Genomic DNA, 24,119 nt, shown 5'->3' with positions numbered 1-24,119 from the left:
AGACAATTTGGTTGTTTCTAGAGTTTTGCTGAAAGAAACAATATTGCAAGGCCTTCATTTTTTGTAAACAGGGAACCATTTTTGAGTGGGATTACTGGGTCTAAGGAAGTTTGTATATTAAATTTTAATGAATATTGCAAAACTGTCTCACAGAAGATTTGCACCAATTTATATTGCCACCAGTGAGAGCTCCTGTATTTCTACAGGTTTACTATTACTGGATATTATCAGGCAGTAAAATTGTTGCCAGTAGAAGAAAAAAATACATTATTTTTTTAAGCTTTTTTTAAAAAAAAAAATTTATTTATTTATTTTTGGTTGCATTGGGTCTTAGTTTTGGGGATCTTTCGTTGTGGTCCGTGGGCTCTCTGGTTGTGGCACGTGGCTCAGTAGTTGCAGCACATAGGCTTACTTGCCCCATGGCATGTGGGATCTTAGTTCCTGGACCAGGGATTGAACCTGCTTTCCCTGCATTGGAAGGCAGATTCTTAACCACTGGACCACCAGGGAAGTCCCCAACATACATTATTTTAAGAAAATTTTATCTCTGCATTTATATATTTTACTTTATGTTTTAGAATACTGAATGGAGTAAAAATAAGATATATATATCATTTTAAATACACACACACACAGTCTCTTGGAAGTAGATGGATGCTTTTTGTTGGGTTTGTTTTCTTAAGGGGTGTCTTACTAAATGTGTTTTTTCCTTTACCGTTGGGTCACATAATCTTCCTTTAGTATTTGGCCTTCAAGAGGCAGATGTGGATCACCAGAGAGCTCTTTTTTAAGAAATAAATTTATTTATTTTATTTATTTATTTTTGGCTGTATTGGGTCTTCATTGCTACGCGCGGGCTTTCTCCAGTTGTGGTGAGTGGGGGCTACTCTTCGTTGCGGTGCGTGTGCTTCTCACTGCAGTGGCTTTTCTTGTTGCGGAGCACAGGCTCTAGGCATGTGGGCTTCAATAGTTGTGGCATGAGGGCTCAGTAGTTGTGGTTAGTGGGCTCTAGAGCGCAGGCTCAGCAGTTGTTGCACACGGACTTAGTAGTTGCTCTGTGGCATGTGGGACCTTCCCGGACCAGGCTTGAACCCATGTCCCCTGCATTGGCAGTCGGATTGTTAACCACTGTGCCACCAGGGAAGTCCCCAGAGAGCTCTTTAGGTATTAAGTGTCTATGTTATATAATCTGCCTTAACTATGTTACGTTATATAACATAACTCTATGTTATATAATCTTTCCTTAACTCCTTTTCATTTCAGCAGTCTCCTTTTCCTGAGAAGTAATGGCTTATTTTCTCCTACTTCTCTCTACCCACTGAGTGAAACAAGGCCTCCTCAGAGACATATTTTCTTTTCCTATGACCAGTTTCCCACTCTAGTTGCACGTGTTCCTTAGGATAGTGATACTTAACTTTTGGGAAATCTACATCCTGTTTGAGATTTGAAGTGGCAAATGTGTCAGCTTTACCTTGCTCCCATGTTGCTTTAGACTTAACGGTATTTGTTAAGTGTGCTTCATAGTTTGTAGGGTTTGAGGCAGTACCAAAATCTTGCTTTGTTGTTTCTCCCACACGCTGTAGGTTTCAATGAAATAAAAAGGGATAAATACCACTCTCCATAATCTTCAGATTATGCTATCTTCAGCAGAATTTTAACTTACTTGTTTATTTTTGGTATCAACTGAGATACAATTATATAAAGCAGGCTGCACAGATCTTAGGTGTATAATTGGATGAGCTTTGACTAATGTAACATATGCAACCAATATCTCAGTGAAATAGAGCATTGTCGTGAGCCTTGAAAGTTCCCTTATGCCCCTTACCGTTGTATCTTCTCTTTGCCTGCTGTCCCTATTCCCACCCTGTTCCTGACAACTAATTTTCTGATTTCTATATCTGTAAGATAGTTTTGCCTATTCGTATAGTGTATACTCTTTTGTGTTTGCCTTCTTTTGCTTAGTAAAACGTTGTTGAAACTCATTCCTGTTTTCTGTCTATCAGCAGTTGCTGTGAGCGGGGGGTACTCTTTGTTGTGGTGTGTGGGCTTCTCATCATGGTGGCTTCTCTTGTTGCAGACTCTAGGCATGCGGGCTTCAGTAGTTGTGGCATGTGGGCTCAGTAGTTGTGGCTTGTGGGCTCTAGAGTGCAGGCTCAGTAGTTGTGGTGCCCGGACCAGGCTCGAACCCATGACCCCTGCATTGGCAGGAAGATTCTTAACCACTGTGCCACCAGGAAAGCCCAGTTTGTTTCTTTTTACTGCTAAGTAATATTCTGTTATATGAGTATAACACAATTTATTAATCTAATTCTTCTGTTGATGGACTTTTGGGATTGTTTTTAATTGGTTTTAATTTGCTTTGCCCTGGTGACTAATGGTGTTAAAATATTTTCATATGTTGATTAGCTGTTGTATGTTTTCCTTTTTTGTGAAGTGTCTGTTCAAATTTTTTGCCCTTTTAAAAATATATTTTATTGGCAATTAATTTACATATAATTAAATTAATCCATTTTAAATGGTATACATTTTGACAAAGGTATACATTTTTGCAGCCACCACCGTTATAAAGGGGTGTGTGTGTGTGTGTGTGTGTGTGTGTGTGTGTGTGTATTTATTTATCGTTTTTTTTCTTGGTGTACAGTCCTATGAGTTACAAGATCTGTATAGACTCATATGACTATCATCACAGTGAAGATACCGTACAGTTCTATCACTCCAAAAAATTCCCTGGTGCTATCCCCTTCGTAGTTACCCATGGTAACATTGTTGTTTTCTCTACCTGTAGTTCTGTATTTTCCAGAATGTCACATGAATGCAATCATGGAGTATGTAATTTTTTAATGTTTTGAGAGTGGCTTTTTCATGTAGTATAATGCCGTTGAGATTCATCGATGTTGTATATATCAGTAGTTTGTTTAACCATTCCCACATTAACCACTGAAGGACATATGGGTTGTTTCCAGTTTTTGGCAGTTAGGAATAAAGATGCTATACATATTTGTATACAGGTCTTCTCTGTGAGCAGAAGTTTTTAAATTTCTCTAGGGAAAATACCTAGGAGTGGGATTCCTGAATCATATGTAAGTGTATGTTTAACTGCCAAACTGATTTCCAGAATACCATTTTACATTCCCACCAGCAATGTATGGGACTTCTGGATGCTCTGTAACTTTACCAATACTTGGTGCTGTCATTTTGCTTATTTTTTAAAATAATAGACTATTTTTTAGAGTTGTTTCAGGTTTACCAAAAAATTGAAGGGATAGTACAAACAGTACCCATATATTCATTCTGCCCTTCCCTATGCTCACACACAGTTTCCTTATTATTAACATCTTGCATTAATGTGGTACATTTGTTACAGTTGGTGAGCCAAATACTGATACATTTTTTTAATATTGAGATGTAATTGACATGTAACACTGTATTAGTTTTAGGTGTACAACATGATGATATTTATTTATTTATTTATTTATTTATTTATTTTGGGGATCGAGCCATTTTATCTAGGGGCTTTGGAGGAGGGTTGAAAGGCTGGGAGGACAGTGAGATCTGATGTCCTTCTCCCAGCCGGGAGCTCCCCAGCTTCACCATCTCTGAAAGCCATAATGATTGATACATATTTAAATTGCAAAATTATTGCCACAGTAAGTTTAGTTAACATACATTACCATACATAGTTACAGTTTCTTTTTCTTATGAGACTTTTAAGATCTACTCTCTTAGCAGGTTTCAAATGTATAGTATAGCTTTGTTAACTAATTCGCCATGCTGTACATTATGTCCCCAGGACTTATAACTGGAAATTTGTACCTTTTGGCCACCTTCACTCATTTCCTCCAGCTCTCAACCCCTGCCTCTGGCAACCACAAATCTGTTCTCTGTATCAATGAATTCAGATTCAAAAAAAAATTCCACATGTAAGTGAGATCGTACAGTATTTGTTTTTCTCTGTTTGACTTATTTCACGTAGTATAATGCCCTGATAGTCTACCCATGTTATTGCTAATGGCAAGATTTCCTTCTTTTTTTATGGTTGAATAACATTCCATTAAAGTGTGTGTGTGTGTGTGTGTGTATATGTGTATGTATATATATATGTACACATGCCACATTTTGTTTATCCATTCATCCATTGATGGACACTTAGATTGTTTACACATCCTGGCTATTGTAAATAATATTGCAGTGAACATGGAGTTGTTGATAATTTTTTTTTCAGGTAGTGATTTTGTTTTCTAAGGAAAAATACCCAGAAGTGGAAATGGAATTGCTGAATCATATGGTGGTTTTTAAAAATTTTTTTGAGGAACCTCCATAGTATTTTCCATAATGTCTCTATCAGTTTACATTCCTGCAAGCAGTGCACAAGGGTTCCATTTTCTCCTCATCCTTTTTTTTCTTTTTAAATACATATTTATTTGGCTGTGTCAGGTCTTAGTTGTGGCACGTGGGATCTTCTGTTGCAGCACATGGGCTTCTCTCTAGTTGTGGCGCATGGGCTCTAGAGCACATGGGCTCAGTAGTTGTAGCACGTGGGCTCTCTTGTGGCACGCGGGCTCCAGAGCATGCGTGCTCATTAGTTGTGGTGCACAGGCTTAGCTGTCCTGCAGCATGTAGGATCTTAGCTCCCCGACCAGGGATTGAACCTGCGTTCCCTGCATTGGAAGGTGGATTCTTTTTTTAAAATAAATTTATAAATTTATATATTTATTTATTTATGGCTGCGTTGGGTCTTCATTGCTGCATGCGGGCTTTTTTTTCTAGTTGCGGCTAGCGGGGGCTACTCATTGTTGCAGAGGGCAGGTTTCTCATTGTGGTGGCTTCTATTGTTGCGGAGCATGGGCTCTAGGCAGCCGGGCTGCAGTAGTTGTGGCTCATGGACTCTAGAGTGCAGAGTCAGTAGTTGTGGCACATGGGCTTAGTTGCTCCGCGGCAGGTGGGATCTTCCTGGACCAGTGATTGAATTCGTGTCCCCTGCATTAGCAGGTGGATTCTTAACCACTGTGCCACCAGGGAAGTCCCAGAAGGTGGATTCTTAACCACTGGACCACCAGGGAAGTCCCTCTCCTCATCCTCGCATCCTCTTTTTATGTCTTGTCTTTTTGATAATGGCCATTCTACCAGGTGTGAGGAGGTAGTTCATTGTGGTTTTGATTTGCATTTCCATGGTGTTTAGTGATCTTGAGCCCCTTTTCATGTACCTGTTGGCCATATGTATGTCTTCTTTGGAAAAATTTCTATTCAGATCTGTCGATTTTTAAATTAGATCTTTTGTTTTTGCTATTGAGTTGTATGAGTTCTTTATATATTTTGGATGTTAGCCTCCTGTCAGTTATATGTTTCAGAAATAATTTCTCCAATTCTGTAGATTGGTTTTTCATATTATTGATGGTTTCCTTTGCTGTGCAGACATTTTTAGGTTGATGTAGTCTCACTTGTTTATTTTGTTTTTATTGCCTTTGCCTAGGTGTCAAATCCAAAAAATCATTGTTAAGACACTGATATCAAGGAACTTACCCTTTATGTTATCTTTTAGGAGTTCTATAGTTTCAGGTTTTATGTTCAAGTCAGTCAGTCCATTTTGAATTGATTTTTGTGTATGGTGTAAGATAGTCATCCTGTTTCATTCTTTTGCATATGGCTGTTCAGTTTTCCCAGCATAATTTATTGAAGAGACTGTCTTTTCCGAACTGTACATTCTAGTGTTATTTATCATAAATTAATTGACCATATATGTGTAGATTTATTTCTGGGCTCTCTAGTCTGTTCAGTTGATCTATTTTTGTGTTTTTATGGCAGTACCATACTGTTTTAATTACTATAGCTTGGTAATGTAGTTTGAAATCAGGACGTGTGGTGTCTTCAACTTTGTTCTTCTTAAGATTGCTTTGGCTATTCAGGGTCTTTTGTGGTTCCAAACAAATTTTAAGATTGTTTTTTTCCATTTCTGTGAAAAATACTGTTGGAATGTTGATAGGGATTGCATGAATCTGTAAGTTGCTTTGGGTAGTATGGCCATTTTATCATTATTAATTCTTCCTGTCCATGAGTATGGCATATGTTGCCATTTATTTGTATCTCTTCAATTTCTTTCATCAGTGTCTTACAGTTTTCAGTGTATGGGTTGTTTATTCCTAGATATTTTATTCTTTTTACTGCAGTTGTAAATGGGACTATTTTCTTAATTTCTCTTTCAGGTAGTTTATTGTAAGTGTGTAGAAATGCAGTTGTTTTTTTGTATGTTGATTTTGTATCCTGCAACTGTACTGAATTCATTGATTAGTTGTAACAGTTTTTTTGGTGTGATCTTTAGGGTTTTCTATGTATGATATCTTGTCATTTGCAAATAGAGACAGTTTTACTTTTTTTCGAATTTGGATACTTTTTATTTCTTTTTCTTGCCTAATTGCTCTGGCTAGGACTTCTAGTACTCTGTTGAATAAAAGTGGTGAGCGTGGCCATCTTTGTTTTGTTCCTGATCTTAGAGGAAAAGCTTTCAGCTTTTTACTGTTGAGTGTGACATGAGATGTGGGCCTGTTATACGTGTCCTGTTGTACATAATTGGGGTACATTCCCTCTATACCTGCCTTGTTGAGAGTTTTTATGGTGAATGGATGTTGAATTTTGCCAAATGCTTTTTCTGCGTCTATTGATATGATGATATGATTTCATCATTCATTTGATGAATGTGATGTATCACATAGATTGATTTGTGGATGTTGAAGCATTTTTGCATCCCTGGAATAAATCTGCCTTGTTCATGATGTGTGAACCTTTTAATGTATTGTTGAATTTAGTTTGCTAATATTTTGTTGAGGATTTTTGCATCTGTGTTCCTCAAGGATATTGGCTTGTAATTCTCTTGTAGTGTCCTTGTCTGGTTTTGGTATTAGGGTAATGATGGCCTCATAAAATGAGTTCGGGAGTGTTTCCTCCTCCTCTGTTTTTTGGAAGAGTTTGAGAAGGATTAGTAATAATTCTTCTCTAAATGTTTGATAGGCTTCACCAGGGACTCCATCTGGTCCTGGACTTTTGTTTGTTGGGAGGTTTTTGATTACTGATTCAGTCTTGTTACTAGTAATTGTTCTGTTCATATTTTCTCTTTCTTCATGATTCAGTCTTAGTAGGTTATGTTTCTAGAAATTTATTCATTTCTTATAGGTTGTCCAATTTGTTGGCATATAATTCATAGTAGTCTCTTACGATCTTTTATAGTACTGTGATCAGTAGTAATATCTCCTAATTTTTGATGTTTTTGTTTTGTGAGTTCTCTCTCCTTTTTGCTTGTTGTGCCTAGCTAAAGGCCATTTTTGGGTTATCTTTTCAAAAAAAAAGCTTAGTTTCATTGATCTTTCCTATTATCGCTTCACTCTCTAGTCACTTATTTCCACTCTGATTTATACTTTCATATGTTTTCTTGTAACTAATTAGTTCCTTTTTTGGCTTAAGGAAAACCCTTCAACATTTCATGTGTGGCAGGTCTAGTGGTGCTTCTCTGGAACTTTACCTTTTGCTTGTCTGGAGCTCTTTATCTCTCCTTCAGTCCTGGAGGACAACTTTGCTGGGTAGAGTGTCCTTGGTTGGCAGTTTTTTTTTTTCTTTCAGCACTCTGAATATATTGAGACACTCCCTTCTGGCCTGTAAAGTTTCTGCTGAAAAATCTGCTGATAGTCTTATGGGGGTTCCCTTGTATATAAGAAGTTGTTTTTTCTCTTGTTGCTTTTTAGATTGTCTCCTCGTCTTTAACGTTTTACAATTTAATTATAATGTGCCTTGGTGTGGCTCTCTATAGATGCATCTAATTTGGAACTTTCTGGGCTTCCTGACTGTGGATGTTGGTTTCCTTCCACAGGTTAGGGAAATTTTCAACCAGTATTTCTTTTCCTTTTTTTTTTGTGGAGCACAGGCTCCGGACGCGCAGGCTCAGTGACCGTGGCTCACGGGCCTAGCCGCTCCGTGGCATGTAGGATCTTCCTGGACCGGGGCATGAACCCATGTCCCCTGCATTGGAAGGCAGACTCTCAACCACTGTGTCACCAGGGAAGCCCTCAACCAGTGTTTCTTTAAATAAGTTTTCTACCCCCCCTTCTCTTTTTGGTACTCCTATTATGTGAATATTGTTCTCCTTTGTGTTGTCTCATAAGTCCCTTAGTATATGCTCACTCTTTTTATTCTTTTTTTGATCCTTTGATTGGATGAATTCTACTGCCCTGTCTTCGAGTTCACTGATCCTTTCTTTCACGTCATCTAGTTTACTGTTGATCTCTCTATTGAATTTTTCAGTTCAATCATTAATATTATTCAGTTCTGTGATTTGTTTGGTACTTTCTTATATTTTCTTTCTTTTTGTTGAAATTTTCATTTTGTTTACGCATTGGTCTTTTGACTTTGGTGAGCATCTTTATGACTAATTTTTTAAACTATTTATCAGGTAGATCACTTATTTCCAGTCAGTAAGGTGTTTTTTTCTGAGGTTTTATCTTGTTCTTTCATTTGTAATGTATTTTTCTGCTTTATTTTCCTTCATTCTCTGGTTAGTTTCCATGTATTAGATAAAACAGCCACCTCTCTCAGTCTTGAAAGACTGATCTTATATAGGACCTGAACCTTATCCTTTAATCCTGTCCTAACTCTTGGTTGTTTCTTAGACCTCTGTGATTGTCCAAGCAGTCTTCTTTGTTTATAGTGGCTTCCAGTAGTTGAGTGTGACAAGACCTGTCCATATCCCAAGGGAGAGGATCTTAGCACCTAGATGCAGGCTGATTGGAAGCCAGTCCCCCAGGCAGCAGCTTTTAAAGTACACAGCTAGGGACTTCCCTGGTGGCACAGTAGTTAAGAATCCGCCTGCCAATGCAGGGGACACAGGTTCGAGCCCTGGTCCCGGAGGATCCCACATGCCGTGGAGCAACTAGGCCTGTGCACCACAACTCCTGAGCCTGCACTCTAGAGCCCGCGAGCCACAACTACTGAGCCCATGCTCAACAAAGAGAAGCCACTGCAGTGAGAAGCCCATGCACTGCAACAAGGAGAAGCCCCTGCTCACTGCAACTAGAGAAAAAAGCCCATGTGCAGCAACAAAGACCCAACGCAGCCAAAAAAAAAAAAAAAAAAGTACACAGCTATACCTCTATCAGAGTAAGACTGGCAGACAGGTGTTTCTGTTTGTTTGCTCTGTGCTGTAACCTGGGGGGATAGCTGGTTAAAAACTGTTCTGCTCTTAGGTTTAGTCCTGTGGGACCTACGAGCATATGCCCCATTGGCCACCAGAGCCAGGTGATTAAGGGGTATCCCCTGGGCAGCAGCTGCAAAAAGTGGTGTGCCAGTCTTGTGCATAAGCTCCTTTTTGGGAGATAAGGGCAACCTGGAGGTAGAGGGAGAGCTCAGAGATGGTGCCTACCTGCCTCCGTGGTCTCTGGAGAGTGTTGCAGTTGGACCTGGGATGCATATTAAATTAGAAGCCTGCCCTTCATACTGCAGATTTTGAGATAAACAAATAGGCCTCTTTTATAGAAAGACTGGGTTCATTTTAGTCTGCTGCCTCTATTCTGGGTCTTGGAGGGTTAGCCATGGTGAGTCCATGTGAGCCTTTTAAGAACTGTGTCTTAGTATGCCAAAGCCTTATGGGTCTTATATTTAGATGCAAGTTCTGTTGCCTTTTAAAGCTAAATGTTTTGGGGGCCTATCTCCTTGGTGATAATCTTAAAAGTTGGGGTGCTAAATGTGGGGTGCAAACCCATTCCTCCTTAGGAAAAAGCTGGGAGTTGTGAGTTCCTTTCTGGCTGTGTTCTGATCTGCTGGGGATGGTGTTTATGGAGAGATTATGTCTCAGCCTCTCCTACCAGTTTTTTTTTCCCCCTTTTGCGGTACGCGGGCCTCTCACTGCCGTGGCCTCTCCTGTCGCAGAGCACAGGCTCCAGATGCGCAGGTTCAGCGGCCATGGCTCATGGGCCTAGCTGCTCCGCGGCATGTGGGATCCTCCCGGACTGGGGCACGAACCCGTGTCCCCTGCATTGGCAGGTGGACTCTCAACCACTGCACCACCAGGGAAGCCCTCTCCTACCAGTTTTGATGCGGGTTTTTTCTCATTTGTGTGATAAGAGTTGCTCAGCTAGTTTCTGGATTTCTTTCAGAGGGAGTTGTTCTGTATGTAGCTGTAGATTTGGTGTGTCCATGGGAGGAAGTGAATTCAGGACACTACCTACATCATCATTGTGAACTGGAACACCTCTGTTATATTATTAACTGAAGTCCGTAGTTTATATTAGGGTTCACTTTTTGTATAGTATATTCTGTGTGTTTTGAGAAATGTGTGATGACATGTATCCACTATTACAGTGTAATTCAGAATAATTTCACTGTTCTAAAAATTTCTTGGACTTCCCTGGTGGCGCAGTGGTTAAAAAAAAAAAAAAAAAAAAATTTCTTGTGCTCCACTGATCTTTTTAATATCTATAGTTTTTTTATTTACAATGAAAACTTTTATGTTTTGAATTAGCTAGCTGGACTCAGTTTAGATGATCGCAATTCTGTTGGCTACTCCAACGCATCATAGTCAGGAGCCAGTAGAACATATGCCTTCTTCTTTCTATCAGGCCATGTCAACGTCAGAGCTTCTTCACAGCCTGTTTAATTTGGTGTTTGTTGGCCTTGCCATCCACAATGAACACCAGTGTGTTGTTGTTTTCTATTTTCTTCATGGCTGACTTGGTGGTGAGGGAGAACTTGATGATGGCATAGTGGTCAAACTTGTTTCTTCTAGGGGTGCTCTTCTGAGGATATTTGTGTTGCCTCTTGAGCTGCAGTGTTTTGGGCCATTGGAAGGTGGGTGACATCCAGATCTTCTTTTTTTGTGGCTGTGGATGCTTTCAACAGTGCTTTCTTGGCCTTCAAAGCTTTTGCTTTGGCTTCGGCTTTGGGAGGTGCAGGAGCTTCTTTCTTCGCCTTTGGTGCCATCTGCGTGAAAAGCTCCATAGTTTTAAATTTTTATTTATTTATTTATTTTTGGCTCTGTTGGGTCTTCGTTGCTGCACTCGGGCTTTCTTTTAGCTGCGGCGAGCGGGGGCTACTCTTCATTGTGGTGCACGGGCTTCTCATTGTGGTGGCTTCTCTTGTGAGTATGGGCTCTAGGTGCACGGGCTTCAGTAGTTGTGGCTCACAGGCTCAGTAGTTGTGGCTCGTGGGCTGTAGAGCACAGGCTCAGTAGTTGTGGCGCATGGGCTTAGTTGCTCTGCGGCACGTGGGATCTTCCCGGACCCGGGATTGAACCTGTGTCCCCTGCATTGGCAGGTGGATTCTTAATGACTGTGCCATCAGGGAAGTCCCCATATATATATATTTTAAATCATATTGTCATATACTTGGAATCATACAGCCCTTTCAGATTGGCTTCTTTCACTTAGCTGTATGCTTTTATGTTTATCAAAGTGTCTTTTTGTGGCTTGATTGCTCGGTTCTTTAAAAAAAATTTTTTTTTTCTTAGACTATTTTTTAGAGTAACTTTAGGTTCACAACAAAATTGAGCAGAAAATACAGACAGGTCCCATATATCCCCTGCCCCTACACATGCACAGACTCCCCCAATGTCATTTGTTTTTATTGCTGAATGATACTCCATTATGTGGGTGTACCACAGTTTCTTTATCATCTATTGAAAGACATCTTGGTTACTTTAAAGTTTTCGCAATTATGAATAAAGCTGCACTAAACATTAATGTGCAGATTTTTGTGTGGACAGAAGTTTCCAGCTTATTTGGGTAAATACTAAGGAGTGCAGTTGCTAGATTGTTTGTTAAGAGTATGTTTAGTTTTGTTAGAAATTGCCAAAGCGTCTTCCAAAATGGTTGTACCATTTTGCATTTCCACCAGCAACTAATGAGATTTCCTGTTATTCCACATCCTGGCCAACATTTGGGGTAGTCAGTGTTTTGGGTTTTAGCCATTCTAATAGGTATGTAGTAGTATCTCTTTGTTTTACCTTGTAATTCTCTGATGACATGTTTTGGTGAGCTTCTTTTCATATGCATATTTGTCATCTGTATATCTTCTTTGGTGAAGTGTGTGTTCCCATTTTTGGCTCACTTTTTCTTTTTTTTTTTTTTTTTTTTTTTGCGGTACGTGGGCCTCTCACTGTTGTGGCCTCTCCCGTTGCGGAGCACAGGCTCAGCGGCCATGGCTCACGGGCCCAGCCGCTCCGCAGCACGTGGGACCTTCCCGGACCGGGGCACGAACCCGTGTCCCCTGCATTGGCAGGCGGACTCTCAGCCACTGCACCACCAGGGAAGCCCTCACTTTTTCTTTTTGGCTGTGCTGCATGGCTTGTGGCATCTTAGTTCCCCAACAAGGGATTGAACCCGGGCCCACAGCGGTGAAAGCATCGAGTCCTAACCAGTGGATCACTAGGGAATTCCCTCATTTTTAAAATTGTTTGTTTTCTTGTTTTTTAGTTTTAAGAGTTATTGTATATTTTGGGTACCAATCCTTTATCACATATGTGTTTTGCAAAGAGTTTTTTCTAGTCTGTATCTTAACTTTTCATTCTTTTAACAGTATCTTTCACAGAGCAGTTTTAATTTTAATGAAGCCCAAATTTCAATTTTTCCTTCATGGATTGTGCTTTAGGTATTATAACTAAGGAGTAATTGTTCAACTGAAGGTCACCTAGATTATCTCTTATGTTATCTTTTAGGAATTTTATAGTTTTGCAATTTACATTTAGATCTGTGATCCATTTTCAGTTAATTTTTGTGAAAGATATAAGAACTGTGGCCAGTTCTTTTAGTGTCATTTGTTGAAGATTAGCCTTTCTCCATTGAATTGCCGTTGTTCCTTTGTTAGAAATTAATTGATTACATTGTGTGGATCCTTTTCTCAGCTGTCTATTCTGTTTTATTGATCTATTTGTCTGTTTTTTTGTCCATACCATGCTGTCTTGGTTACTGTAGCTTTATAGTAAGTCTTTAAGGTGGGAGTATCAGTTCTTTGAGCTTGTTCTTTAATATTGTATTGGCTATTCTGGGTCTTTCATCTTTCTATTTAAAATTTCAAATCAGTCTGTCAAAATCTACAAAATAACTTGCTGTGATACTGATTGGAATTGTGGTGATTCTGTAGATCAGGTTGGGAAGAACTGACATCTTGACAGTATTGAGTCTTCCTATTCATGTGCATGGAATATCTATTTATTTAGATCTTTGATATCTTTCATTGGAGTTTTATAGTTCTTTTCATATAGATTTTACACATTTTTAAAGATTTGTACATACGTATTTAAGTTTTTCAGTGCTAATGTAAGTGGTATTGTGTTTTTAATTTTAAATTCTAATAGTTCTTTACCTTCATGTAAGAAAGCAATTAATTTTTGTGTATTCATCTTGTCCTGCACTGTTGCTATAATTGCTTATTAGTTCAAGGACGTTTTTTCTTTTTTCTTTTTTTTCAAATTCATCTCTGGGATTTCCTACATAGACAATTATGTCATCTCAAATAAAGGTTTTATTTTTTCCTTCCCAATCTGTATCCCTTTTATTTCCTTTTCTTGTCTCATTGCATTATCTAGGACTTCCTGTATGAGGTTGAATAGGAGTAATGAGAGGGAGCATTCTTGCTTGTTCTCAATCTTAGCGTCAAAGCATATGGTTTCTCGCCATTAAGTATGATGTTGGCTGTAGGTTTGTTGTAGATATTCTTAATCAAATTAAAAATATTCCCCTCTATTCCTAGTTTTCTGAGAGTTAAAAAAAATCATAAATGGCTTTTGGGTTTTGTCAGATGCTTTTTCCACATCTATTGATATGACCATTTCATATTTCTTCTTTGGCTTGTTGACATTAATGGATTTTTCAAATGCCTAACCATCATTGCTTATTTGAAATAAGTCTCACTTGTTTATGATATATGATTCTTTTTATACTTTGTTGGATTTGATTCTGTTGAGAATATTTGCACCTATGTTCATAAGAGATATTGTGTAGTTTTCTTTTTTTGTAATGTATTTTTCTGGTTTTGGTATTAAGGCTGGCCTCGAGACTTCCCTGGTGGTCTGGTGGTTAAGAATCTACCTTCCAGTGCAGGGGACGTGGTTTTGATCCCTGGTCAGGGAACTAGATCCCGCATGCCGTGGGGCAAGTAAGCCCGTGCGCTGCAGCTACTGAGCCCGTGCGCTCTAGAGCCAGTGTGCCACAACTAGAGAGCCCACGCACCACAACTACTGAGCCTGCACACTCTGGAGCCCGAGTGCCATAACTAGAGAGAAGCCTGCGTGCCGTAACGAAGAACCTGTGCGCTGCAACCAAGGATTCCACATGCCAACAACAAAGATCCTGCATGCTGCAACTAAGACCTGATGCAGCCAAATAAATAAATAAATAAATAAACGAAAGGAAAAATAGAAAGGCTGGCCTCATAGAATGAGTTTGGAAGTGTTCCTCTACTTCTATTTTGTGAAAGAAATTATAGAGAATTTGTATAATTGATTCCTTAACTGTTTGGTAGAATTCACTGATGAACCAAAATGGGCCTAGTCCTTTCTGTTTTGGAAGATATTAAATATTGATTCAATTGATTCAATATCTTTAATAGATATGGGCCTATTCAGATTACATAAGTTTTGATCAATTGTATCTTTCAAGGTATTTGTCCATTTTCATCTAAGCTTTCACATTTGTGGGCATTGAGTTGTTCATAGCATTTCTGTATTATTTCTATATAATGTCCATTGGACCAGTACTGATCGCCCCTCTTTCATTTTTGATATTAGTAATCTGTCTTTTCTGTTTTTTTCCTTAGTTAACCTGGGTAGAGGTTTATCAATTTTATTGATTTTTTTCAAAGAACCAACCTTTGATTTCGTTGATTTTCTCTGTTGATTTCTTGTTTTCAATTTCATTAATTTTTTTTTCAATTTCATTGATTTCTGCTCTTTTATTTATTTATTTCTTTTCTTCTGCTTACTTTGGAATAAATTTGCCCTTCTTTTTTTAATTTCCAAAGCTAGAAGTTTGCATTATTGATTTTAGAATTGTCTCCGTTTTTAATACATGCATTCAATGCTATAAATTTCCCTCGAAGCATGTGCGCTTGAGAAGAATGTGTATTCTTCTGTTTTAGATGAAGTATTCTATAAATGTTAATTAGATTTAGTTGACTGATGGTGTTTTTCAGTTCAATTATTTCCTTACTGATTTTCTGCCTGCTGGATCTGTTTCTGATAGAGGGATGTTGAAGTCTTCAACTATAATTGTAGATATGTCTATTTGTCCTTGTATCAATATTTCTATCAGTTTTTGCCTTATGTATTTTGGTGTTGGGCATATATACATTAAGGATTATTATGTTTTTTTGGCAAATTGACCCCTCTATCATTATGTAATATTCCTCTTTATCCCTGTATCCCCAAATTTGATACTGTTTTTTCCTCTGAAATCTCAGTCTGAAATTAATATAGCTACTCTGTCTTTTGATCTCTTAAAATGGTGTATCTTTCTTCATCCCTTTACTTTTAATCTGTTTGTGTCTTTATATTTAAAGTGAGTTTATTGTATACAACGTAGAGTAGGGCCTTTTTTCTTTTTTAAATCGTAGATTGATTTGATTTTCAAATATTAAACCACCGTTCTGTCCTAGGATAAGCCCTAATTAGTCATGCTGTATTATTCTTTTTATATATTGCTGGTTTTGATCTGCTGATTTTTGTTGAGTATTTTTGTCTGTACTTATCAGGGATATTGGTCTCTAGTTTTCTTGTACTGTCATTATATTGATTTGGTATCAGTATAATGTTTGCTTTATAGATTGAATTGGGAATTGTTTATTTCTAGTTAATGGAATAGGTTGTGTAGAATTCACTTTATTTTCTTCTTAAATGTTCATTTGAATGTCTATGAAAACTCTAGGAAATCCCTGCTAGAATGAGAGCTTCAAAATTAGGTAACTAAATGATTTGATACTGTAGGGTAGGGGGTTAGTGGAAGGGGTGGGTGGCAGATGTGTTTATAAAAGGGTAGAAGAAAGGATCTTTATGACACAACTGTTCTATATCTTGAGTTTGGTTGTAGTCACAGAGATGAGCACATGTGATAAAATTGCCTGGGACTAAATGCACGCATACAAACACACACACACAAGTATGTGCATGTAAAACAGGTGAAATCTTAATAAGGTCATGGATTGTTTCAATGTCACTTTCCTGGTGATGATATTGCTGTGCAGTTATGCAAGGTGTTACCATCAGGGAAAACTTGTTGAAGAGAATACAGGATTCCCCAGATAGCCTCTCTCCCCGCACCTCACCAATTTATCCAGCTGTTCAGTAGATGTTGGTTACCAAATAATTTCAGCTTATGTTTTCTGATAAGTGTTTTCACTGTTGACATTACATGTTGCTAATTTGGAAATTAGATGAAGAATCAATAGAATTGAAATTCTGATATAAAAGTTAAGTCCTGACCAATAATCTCAATTGGTTGGAAAGTCATCATCCATCTTTATTACAGTAGGCTGTGACATGGATAAGTAGTTGTAAGCAAAGCTGATATTTTCTTCAGGTTGCAGATTTGGTTCATTTTTAGTATGTAAGGAAGTACTCAGTTGAGACTGTGAACACTGCACCACTTATAATGGGTGTAGAGTTGATTTGTCCAAGAAAAATTTTAGTCAAGTTCCTATCGAACATTTGGTTTTAATTATCATAGTATTTTATTTTGATGTCCCTGCTAGAATGAGAGCTTCAAAATCAGGTAACTAAATGATTTGGTCTTGTCTCTAAGCAAAGTCTTTTATTCTTCTATAAGTTTTTTCATATTTAAATTACAACTATTCATACTATTTCAGCCTTCCTATTTGTGATCAGATAGCTTTCAAAATATGTATATGAATAAATTCTCATTCATAGTCAGATTGTGGGACAATTCTTTGTTATCTGATTTTTTTTCAGAGATAGCATGTATATAGGTTCATAGACTAAGTGAAAAATTGTATCTCTGAAAAATACAAATTATTATCCAGGCTGCAATTCTAATCCAACTTTGGAAAGAAAAAACATTCTAGTGTGATATTAAATATAAGAAACAATTTATCAAAGTCTAAGTGAATTTTTGTTTTCCTTTGATAATGTCTATAGATACACTCCAGATTACCCTTGGCTGTGGTAGGATTGGAGATGGGCATTGAAACATCTTACTGTTATTTAGAGTTAATAAAATTTTAATCAACTCCCCTCCTCTCCTATTAAAGATATCTTCATTTTGTCTCATTGTGTTTGTTTCATTTTTTGTAATAGTTTAAAAGTTCTCATTCTTTTCCCTCCTCTTTGGTGGGAATTATGTTTCTTTTCTGTACAGAATATGAGACTCAAAGACTAGTACTCATCATTTTGCAAATATAGGTAAAACCTAATTACAACGTTACTAGTAGGGTAGAAAAAAAATTGGAAACAAAAAATGTGAAAGCTGCATTTACTGTGAGATTAGTGAAACAGTTGTGGAAAACTAGTTAACCAGTAGTTCTGAGAGTCTAGCTTGTGAGCTAAATTATTCCCAGTCCTGGTTGCAGTTTGATGTAAACAAATAATGTAATTCATTGTGAGAACTGTTATCAGTAATAGAGGTATGTAAAATAGTGTTAGAGCAGAGATACTGATTTACTTTTCTAGAGAGTGAGGAAGGCTTCATAGGTGGTGTTGATCTGGGACTTAATGGACAAGGAGAATTGGGGAGGGCAAAGCACATTCTAGTAAGAGGAAACATGTACAGAAAGATGTCAAAGGATCTGAATGGCATGCACTTTCAGGGAACTACATATAGTTTAGTGTTGTCGGAATAGAAGATTCATGGGAAGCAGAAGTGAGAAAGAGAACTCAGTTTTTTTTTTTTTTTTTCTCCTTAGGTAGTGGGGAATACTTAGGAATTTAAACAAGAGAATGACATCAGATTTGCATTTTTGAGATTTAACTTTCTTGACGGAGTGGCTGCTGGACTGGGGGGGAGAAGAGACCATTTGCAGGGAATCCCATTAGGAGAACGTTGCAAGAGTCCAGGTCAGAAGTAAGAGGCAGAACTAAGACAGTGATACTGAAAATGGAGGAAAAATGTATTTTTAATCTAGTTATATTGATACATTTACATTTTGTAGTGAAATGGGAGTGACAATGTGTTTAGGTTGATATCTTGATAGGAAGGATTTCTGAGAATTTGTGTAATTTAGAATTACAGCATTGGAAGGAGCATAGGCTTTTATGTCAGGCAGACTTGGGTTAACTGGTGAAGTTTATTCTCTGAGCTTCACTTCCCACTTATAAAGTGATGAGTTTTATACCATGTAGGGCTGTGGTGATAATGAGATAATAATGCCTGGAGAATAAAAATGACAGTGTTTATTGAGGGCTATCATGGTTAAGACAGTGTTTTGTTTTTCATTACTTAAATTTTTTTTTTACTTTTTAAAATGTATTTCCAATTATGGTAAAACACACATAGCATAAAATTTATCATCTTAACCATTTTTAATGGTACAGTTCACTGGCATTTAGTATATTCACATTGTTGTGCAACCATCACCATCGTCTATCTCCAGAATTCTTTACATCTTGCAAAACCACAACACTTTACCCATTAAACAATAACTCTCCATTTCCCCCTCTCCCATACCCTGGCAACCAAAATTCTACTGTTTTCTATCTCTGTGAACTCTAGATACTTCCTATAACTTGAATCATGGAGTATTTGTCTTTTTGTTACTGGCTTATTTCACTTAACCTAATGTCATTGCGTTGGGAAAAACGCATCTTCCTCCCATGTTTCTCCTTTACTCTCATACTACTATCATTTTCACAACACTTCTCACACCAGATGTTTGTGGGTTTTCCCCCACCAAGCAATCCTCTGGGACATGAGCTGGGTGTCCTACAATTTATCTCAATTCCGACACTACCTGGAGATGGTTTCAGATCTCACAGGTTGTGGGCTCAGTCCCAAGACTGCTCCCACCCCACTTTAGATGCCAATCACAATTCCAGGTTGTCACCTGTGCTTCTGACCAGCTGGCTATAAATCTGAGATTCCCATGACTCTCTCCTCAGGTTTGATTAATTTATGCTAGAGCAGTTCACAGAACTCAGAGAAACACTTATTTACATTTACCAGTTTATTTAAGGACATGATAAAGGATACAGATGAATAGCCAAATGAATAGATACATAGGGCAAGGTCTGGTAGGATCCTGAGTGCAGGAGCTTCTGTCCCTGTGGAGTTGGGGTGTGTCACCTTCCGGGTATATGGATGTGTTTAGCAACCTCAAAGCTCTTTGAACCTCATATATTTTTGAGATTGTAATGGAGATTTGCTCACATAGGCAAGACCGATAATTAATTCTGTTTCCAGTCCCTCTCCCCTCTCTAGAGAATGGTGGGGCAAAGATGAGAATTCCAAGCTTGTAATATTGGCTTGGTCTTTCTGGTGACTAGCCCCTATCCAGGAGCCATCCAGGATCTCACCCAGAGTCGCTTCATTAATACAAAAGGCAAATCTATCACCCAGGAAATTGTGAGGGTTTTAGGAGCCCTGTGTCAGGGATTGGGGTTAAAAACCAGATATTATAGCAAAAGATGCTCCTATCACCAAGGGAATTACAAGGGTTTTAGGAGCTCTGTGTAGGAACTGGGGCCAGAGACCAATATAAATATTTTTTATTATCTCATAGTTGTCAAAGTTCATGACTAATTTTTTGAACTATTTATCAGGTAGATCACTTATTTCCAGTCAGTAAGGTGTTTTTTTCTGAGGTTTTATCTTGTTCTTTCATTTGTAATGTATTTTTCTGCTTTATTTTCCTTCATTCTCTGGTTAGTTTCCATGTATTAGCGTGTTGTAGCATGTGTCAGAATTTCCTTACTTTTTAAGGCTGAGTAATATTTCATTGTATGTATATGACACATTTCATTATTATTGGTGTTATTATTGATGGGACACTTGAGTTGTTTCCACCTTGTAGCTATTGTGAAAAATGCTGCTATGAACATAGGTGTACAAATATCTCTTTGAGGAAGACAGTATATTTTAGCTATAGTTGATTTACATTGTTGTGTTAGTTTCAGGTGTACAGAAAAGTGATTCAGTTATACATATGTATACATATTCTTTTCCATTATGGGTTATTACAGGATATTGAATATAGTTGTCTGTGCTATACAGTAGGACCCTGTTGTTTATTTTATATGTATTAGTTTGTTTCTGCTAATCGCAAACTCCTAATTTATCCCTCCTCTACCCCCTTTCCTCTTTGGTAACCATAAGTTTGTTTCTATATCTCTGAGTCTGTTTCTGTTTCATAAATAAGTTCATTTGTGTCGTATTTTAGATTCCACATATAAATGATATCATATGGTATTTGTCTTTCTCTTTCTGACTTACTTCACTTAATATAATCTCTGGGTCTATCCATGTTGCTGCAAATGGCATTATTCTTTTTCATGGCTGAGTAATATTCCACTGTACACACACACACACACACACACACACACACACACACACACACATCTTCTTTATCCATTCATCTGTCAATAGACATTTAGGTTGCTTCCATGTCTTGGCCATTGTAAATAGTGTTGCTGTGAACATTGGAGTGCATGTATTTTTTTGAATTACAGTTTTCTCTGGATATATGCCCAGGAGAGGGATTGCTAATCATATGCCAACTCTATTTTTAGTTTTTTAAGGAACCTTCATAGTGTTGTCCATAGTGGCCACACCAATTTACATTCCCACCAATAGTGTTAAGAGGGTTCCCTTTTCTCCACACCCTCTCCAGCATTTGTTATTTGTAGACTTCTTAAAAAATTTTTTATTTATTTTTGGCTGCGTTGGGACTTTGTTGCTGCACGTGGGCTTTCTCTAGTTGCGGCGAGCAGGGCTGCTCTTTGTTGTGGTGCTTTTTGGCCATTTGTATGTCTTCTTTGGAGAAATGTCTATTTAGGAAGGAAGACAGTATTTTAAACTTATGTAATCATCATATATCCTTGTGAGATAGTAACCATTATTACATAAGGAAACTAACGCATAGAGAAGTAATTTATTTGCCCAGATTCACACTGTTTCTCTTTTTAAAAATAAATTTATTTATTTATTTATGGTTGCATTGGGTCTTTGTTGTTGCATGCGGGCTTTCTAGTTGTGGTGAGCTGGGGCTGCTCTTCATTGAGGTGTGTGAGCTTCTCATTGCGGTGGCTTCTCTATATATATATATATATATATATATATTTAAAATTTTTTAAATTTTGGCTGCATTGGGTCTCTGCTGCATGCAGGCTTTTTCTAGCTGTGATGAGCGGGGGCTACTCTTTGTTGTGATGTGTGGGCTTCTCATTGCGGTGGCTTCTTTTGTTGTGGAGCACAGATTCTAGTTACATGGACTTTAGTAGTTGCAGCATGAGGGCTCAGTAGTTGGGGTGTGCAGGCTCTAGGACGTGTGGGCTTCAGTAGTTGTGTGCGCAGGCTCAGTAGTTGTGGCTCGCAGGCTCTAGAGTGCAGGCTCAGTAGTTGTGGCTCATGGGCTTAGTTGCTCCGTGGCATGTGGGATCTTCCCAGACCAGGGATTGAACCTGTGTTCCCTGCATTGGCAGGTGGATTCTTAACCATTGCGCCACCAGGGAAGTCCTGTTTCTATATTAACTAAATCAACTTTAACTTTGTTTGTAGTTGGGTTAAATCTAAACACTGTTAGTAAGATATCTGACTCTTCCCTAAACTTTTTCCATGCAGCAGTTCATAGGGAATCAGTTGTAATCCCTTCCAATTGTTTATAAATGCAGTTACTTCAGAATCACAGACTCTGTTTAACTTGGCATGTAATTATTTTTATTTCCTTTAAACACATTCACCATTTTTCATAGTGATGTAAGCTTTTGAGTCTTAAAATGTCTATTTCCTGACTAAAATTACCTTTACATTTTTAAATGTCTTTTTTCTTTTTCATTTCTTTTCTTTTTTTTTTTTTTTTGCGGTATGCGGGCCTCTCACTGTTGTGGCCTTTCCCGTTGCGGAGCACAGGCTCCGGACGTGCAGGCTCAAGGGCCATGGCTCATGGGCCCAGCCGCTCTGCAGCATGTGGGATCTTCCTGGACCAGGGCACGAACCCGTGTCCCCTGCATTGGCAGGCGGACTCTCAACCACTGCGCCACCAGGGAAGCCCTCTTTTTCTTTTTTTAACGAATTAAGTCCAGACCCTTTATTTATTTTTTTATCTATTTATTTATGTTTTGGCTGCGTGGCATGTGGGATCTTAGTTCCCCAGCCAGGGATTGAACCTGCACTACTTGCAGTGGAATGTAGAGTCTTAACCACTGGACCGCCAGGGAAGTCCATAAATGTCTTTCTTCTGTAATTTATTGGACTTTTATATCCTCATTAGCAAAAGATGCCAGGTGTTTTGTAGATTGCAGTTTTCCCCCTCTGTGAACTGTTATGACTTTGGCTGTTTATCTTGAATTTCTAAATAAAAAGAAAATTTAAGTGCCTCTTAATTGTCATATTGCTATATTTATTATTGAAATTCCAAATTCCATTTTTTTTTCTTAGTGGAAAAGGAGCCTAAGAAATAAGGTCCTCTCTGTAGACCATAAAAGTAAAAAAGGTGTACGTGGGCGTCCTGTCACTTCTAAGACATCAGCAGAAAGGTAAGATACATGTATGTGTGTGATATAGGATGGGCTTATACTATGTATAGTGTGACCATGAATGATTCATTTAAATTTCCACAACTTTTAAAATACAGTGATTGAGTTCATTGACCTCTACTGTTCCTTCTAAGCTCTTTCTGTGATTCTAATTCATCTTAACTCCTTGTTTTTGTGTGTTTGTAACATCTTGAAAGCTTTAGCTAATAAAGCAAGAGTTACATATGGACTCGTTAAGATGCTGGATTCACCTTTTGTCCTCCATTTAGCAACTCTGGTCTTAAAGTCATAGTATTAATGAATAATGGATATGCTGGAATTAAATATGGGATTCAAATTACAATTATTACCAGCAGGAAATCGGAGCTAAATTTTAGTATTGGACATCAGTAAATGCTTAAAAAGTTATTTTGCAAAAGGATATTATCTTTTTAAGAATAGTGAATGAATAAAAAGTGACAGTAACAAAGTTAAAAGTTACAATTATTGGGAGTTTGCACAAATGAGAAGACTAATTGGAGTTTTTTTTAAATAAGTTTATTTATTTATTTTTTATTTTATTTTTGGCTGCATTGGGTCTTTGCTGCTGTGCACGGGCTTTCTCTAGTTGCAGTGAGCAGGGACTACTCTTCGTTGTGGTGTGTGGGCTTCTCGTTGCAGAGCACAGGCTCTAGGCACGCAGGCTTCAGTAGTTGCAGCACATGGGCTCAGTAGTTGTGGCTCGTGGGCTCTAGAGCACAGGCAGTAGTTGTGGCACACGGGCTTAGTTGCTCCGCGGCATGTGGGATATTCCCAGACCAGGGCTCGAACCCGTGTCCCCTGCATTTGACAGGCGGATTCTTAACCACTGTGCCACCAGGGAAGTCCTAATTGGAATTCTTGATTTTATGTCAGAGCACTCTGTAAGCTGTTTAGTCTGAATTCTCACCTTTCAAGTGAATTGTCCTTAGGAAATAAGCATATCGGTGACTCCATATCCTTATCAATACTTATTTTCCGTCCCTCTTTCCCTTCCTTCCTTCTTTCCATAGTTGTCCTAGTGGGTGTGAAATGATAATCTCATTGTGGTTTTGGTACATATTTCCTAATGACATTGAGTGTCTTTTTATATGCCTGTTGGTCATTTGTATATCTTCTTTGGAGAAATGTCTGTTTAGATCCTTTTAAAAATTGTTTAAAAATTGTGGTGTTTATCTTTTTATTGTTGAGTTGTAAGAGTTCTTTATATATTCTGGATACAGGTCCTTATTAGGTATGTGATTTGGAAATATTTTCTCTCACTCAGCTTTTCACTTTCTTGATGGTGTCCTTTGAAGCACGAAAGTTTTTTTCTCTTCGATCAAATCCCATTTATCTATTTTTCTTTTGTTGTTGTGCTTTTGTTGTCATATCTAAGGAACTATTGCCTAATCTGAGGGCATGATGATTTACTCTTGTGTTTTCGTCTAAGGGT

At 38.0% G+C, this 24,119-nt stretch overlaps 1 protein-coding gene and 1 pseudogene across 8 annotated transcripts in view; one reads left to right on the top strand and one right to left on the bottom strand.

The window, feature by feature from the left end:
• Nucleotides 1–24,119, top strand: part of SENP7 (SUMO specific peptidase 7) — a 171,803-nt gene that overhangs the window by 49,824 nt on the left and 97,860 nt on the right. For all 8 annotated transcript variants that reach the window (XM_024759197.1, XM_024759202.1, XM_024759201.1 and 5 more), the window contains one exon: nt 22,569–22,666. In XM_024759197.1, the coding sequence (XP_024614965.1) occupies nt 22,569–22,666 (98 nt within the window). The remainder of the gene's footprint in view (nt 1–22,568; nt 22,667–24,119) is intronic.
• Nucleotides 10,608–10,956, bottom strand: LOC112409228 (60S ribosomal protein L23a pseudogene; annotated as a pseudogene).

The sequence above is a fragment of the Neophocaena asiaeorientalis genome, unplaced genomic scaffold, assembly GCF_003031525.2.
Source record: "Neophocaena asiaeorientalis asiaeorientalis breed wild unplaced genomic scaffold, Neophocaena_asiaeorientalis_V1.1 scaffold197, whole genome shotgun sequence".
In the NCBI taxonomy this organism is placed as follows: Eukaryota; Metazoa; Chordata; class Mammalia; order Artiodactyla; family Phocoenidae; genus Neophocaena; species Neophocaena asiaeorientalis.
This window is presented reverse-complemented; position numbering and strand designations above follow the sequence as displayed.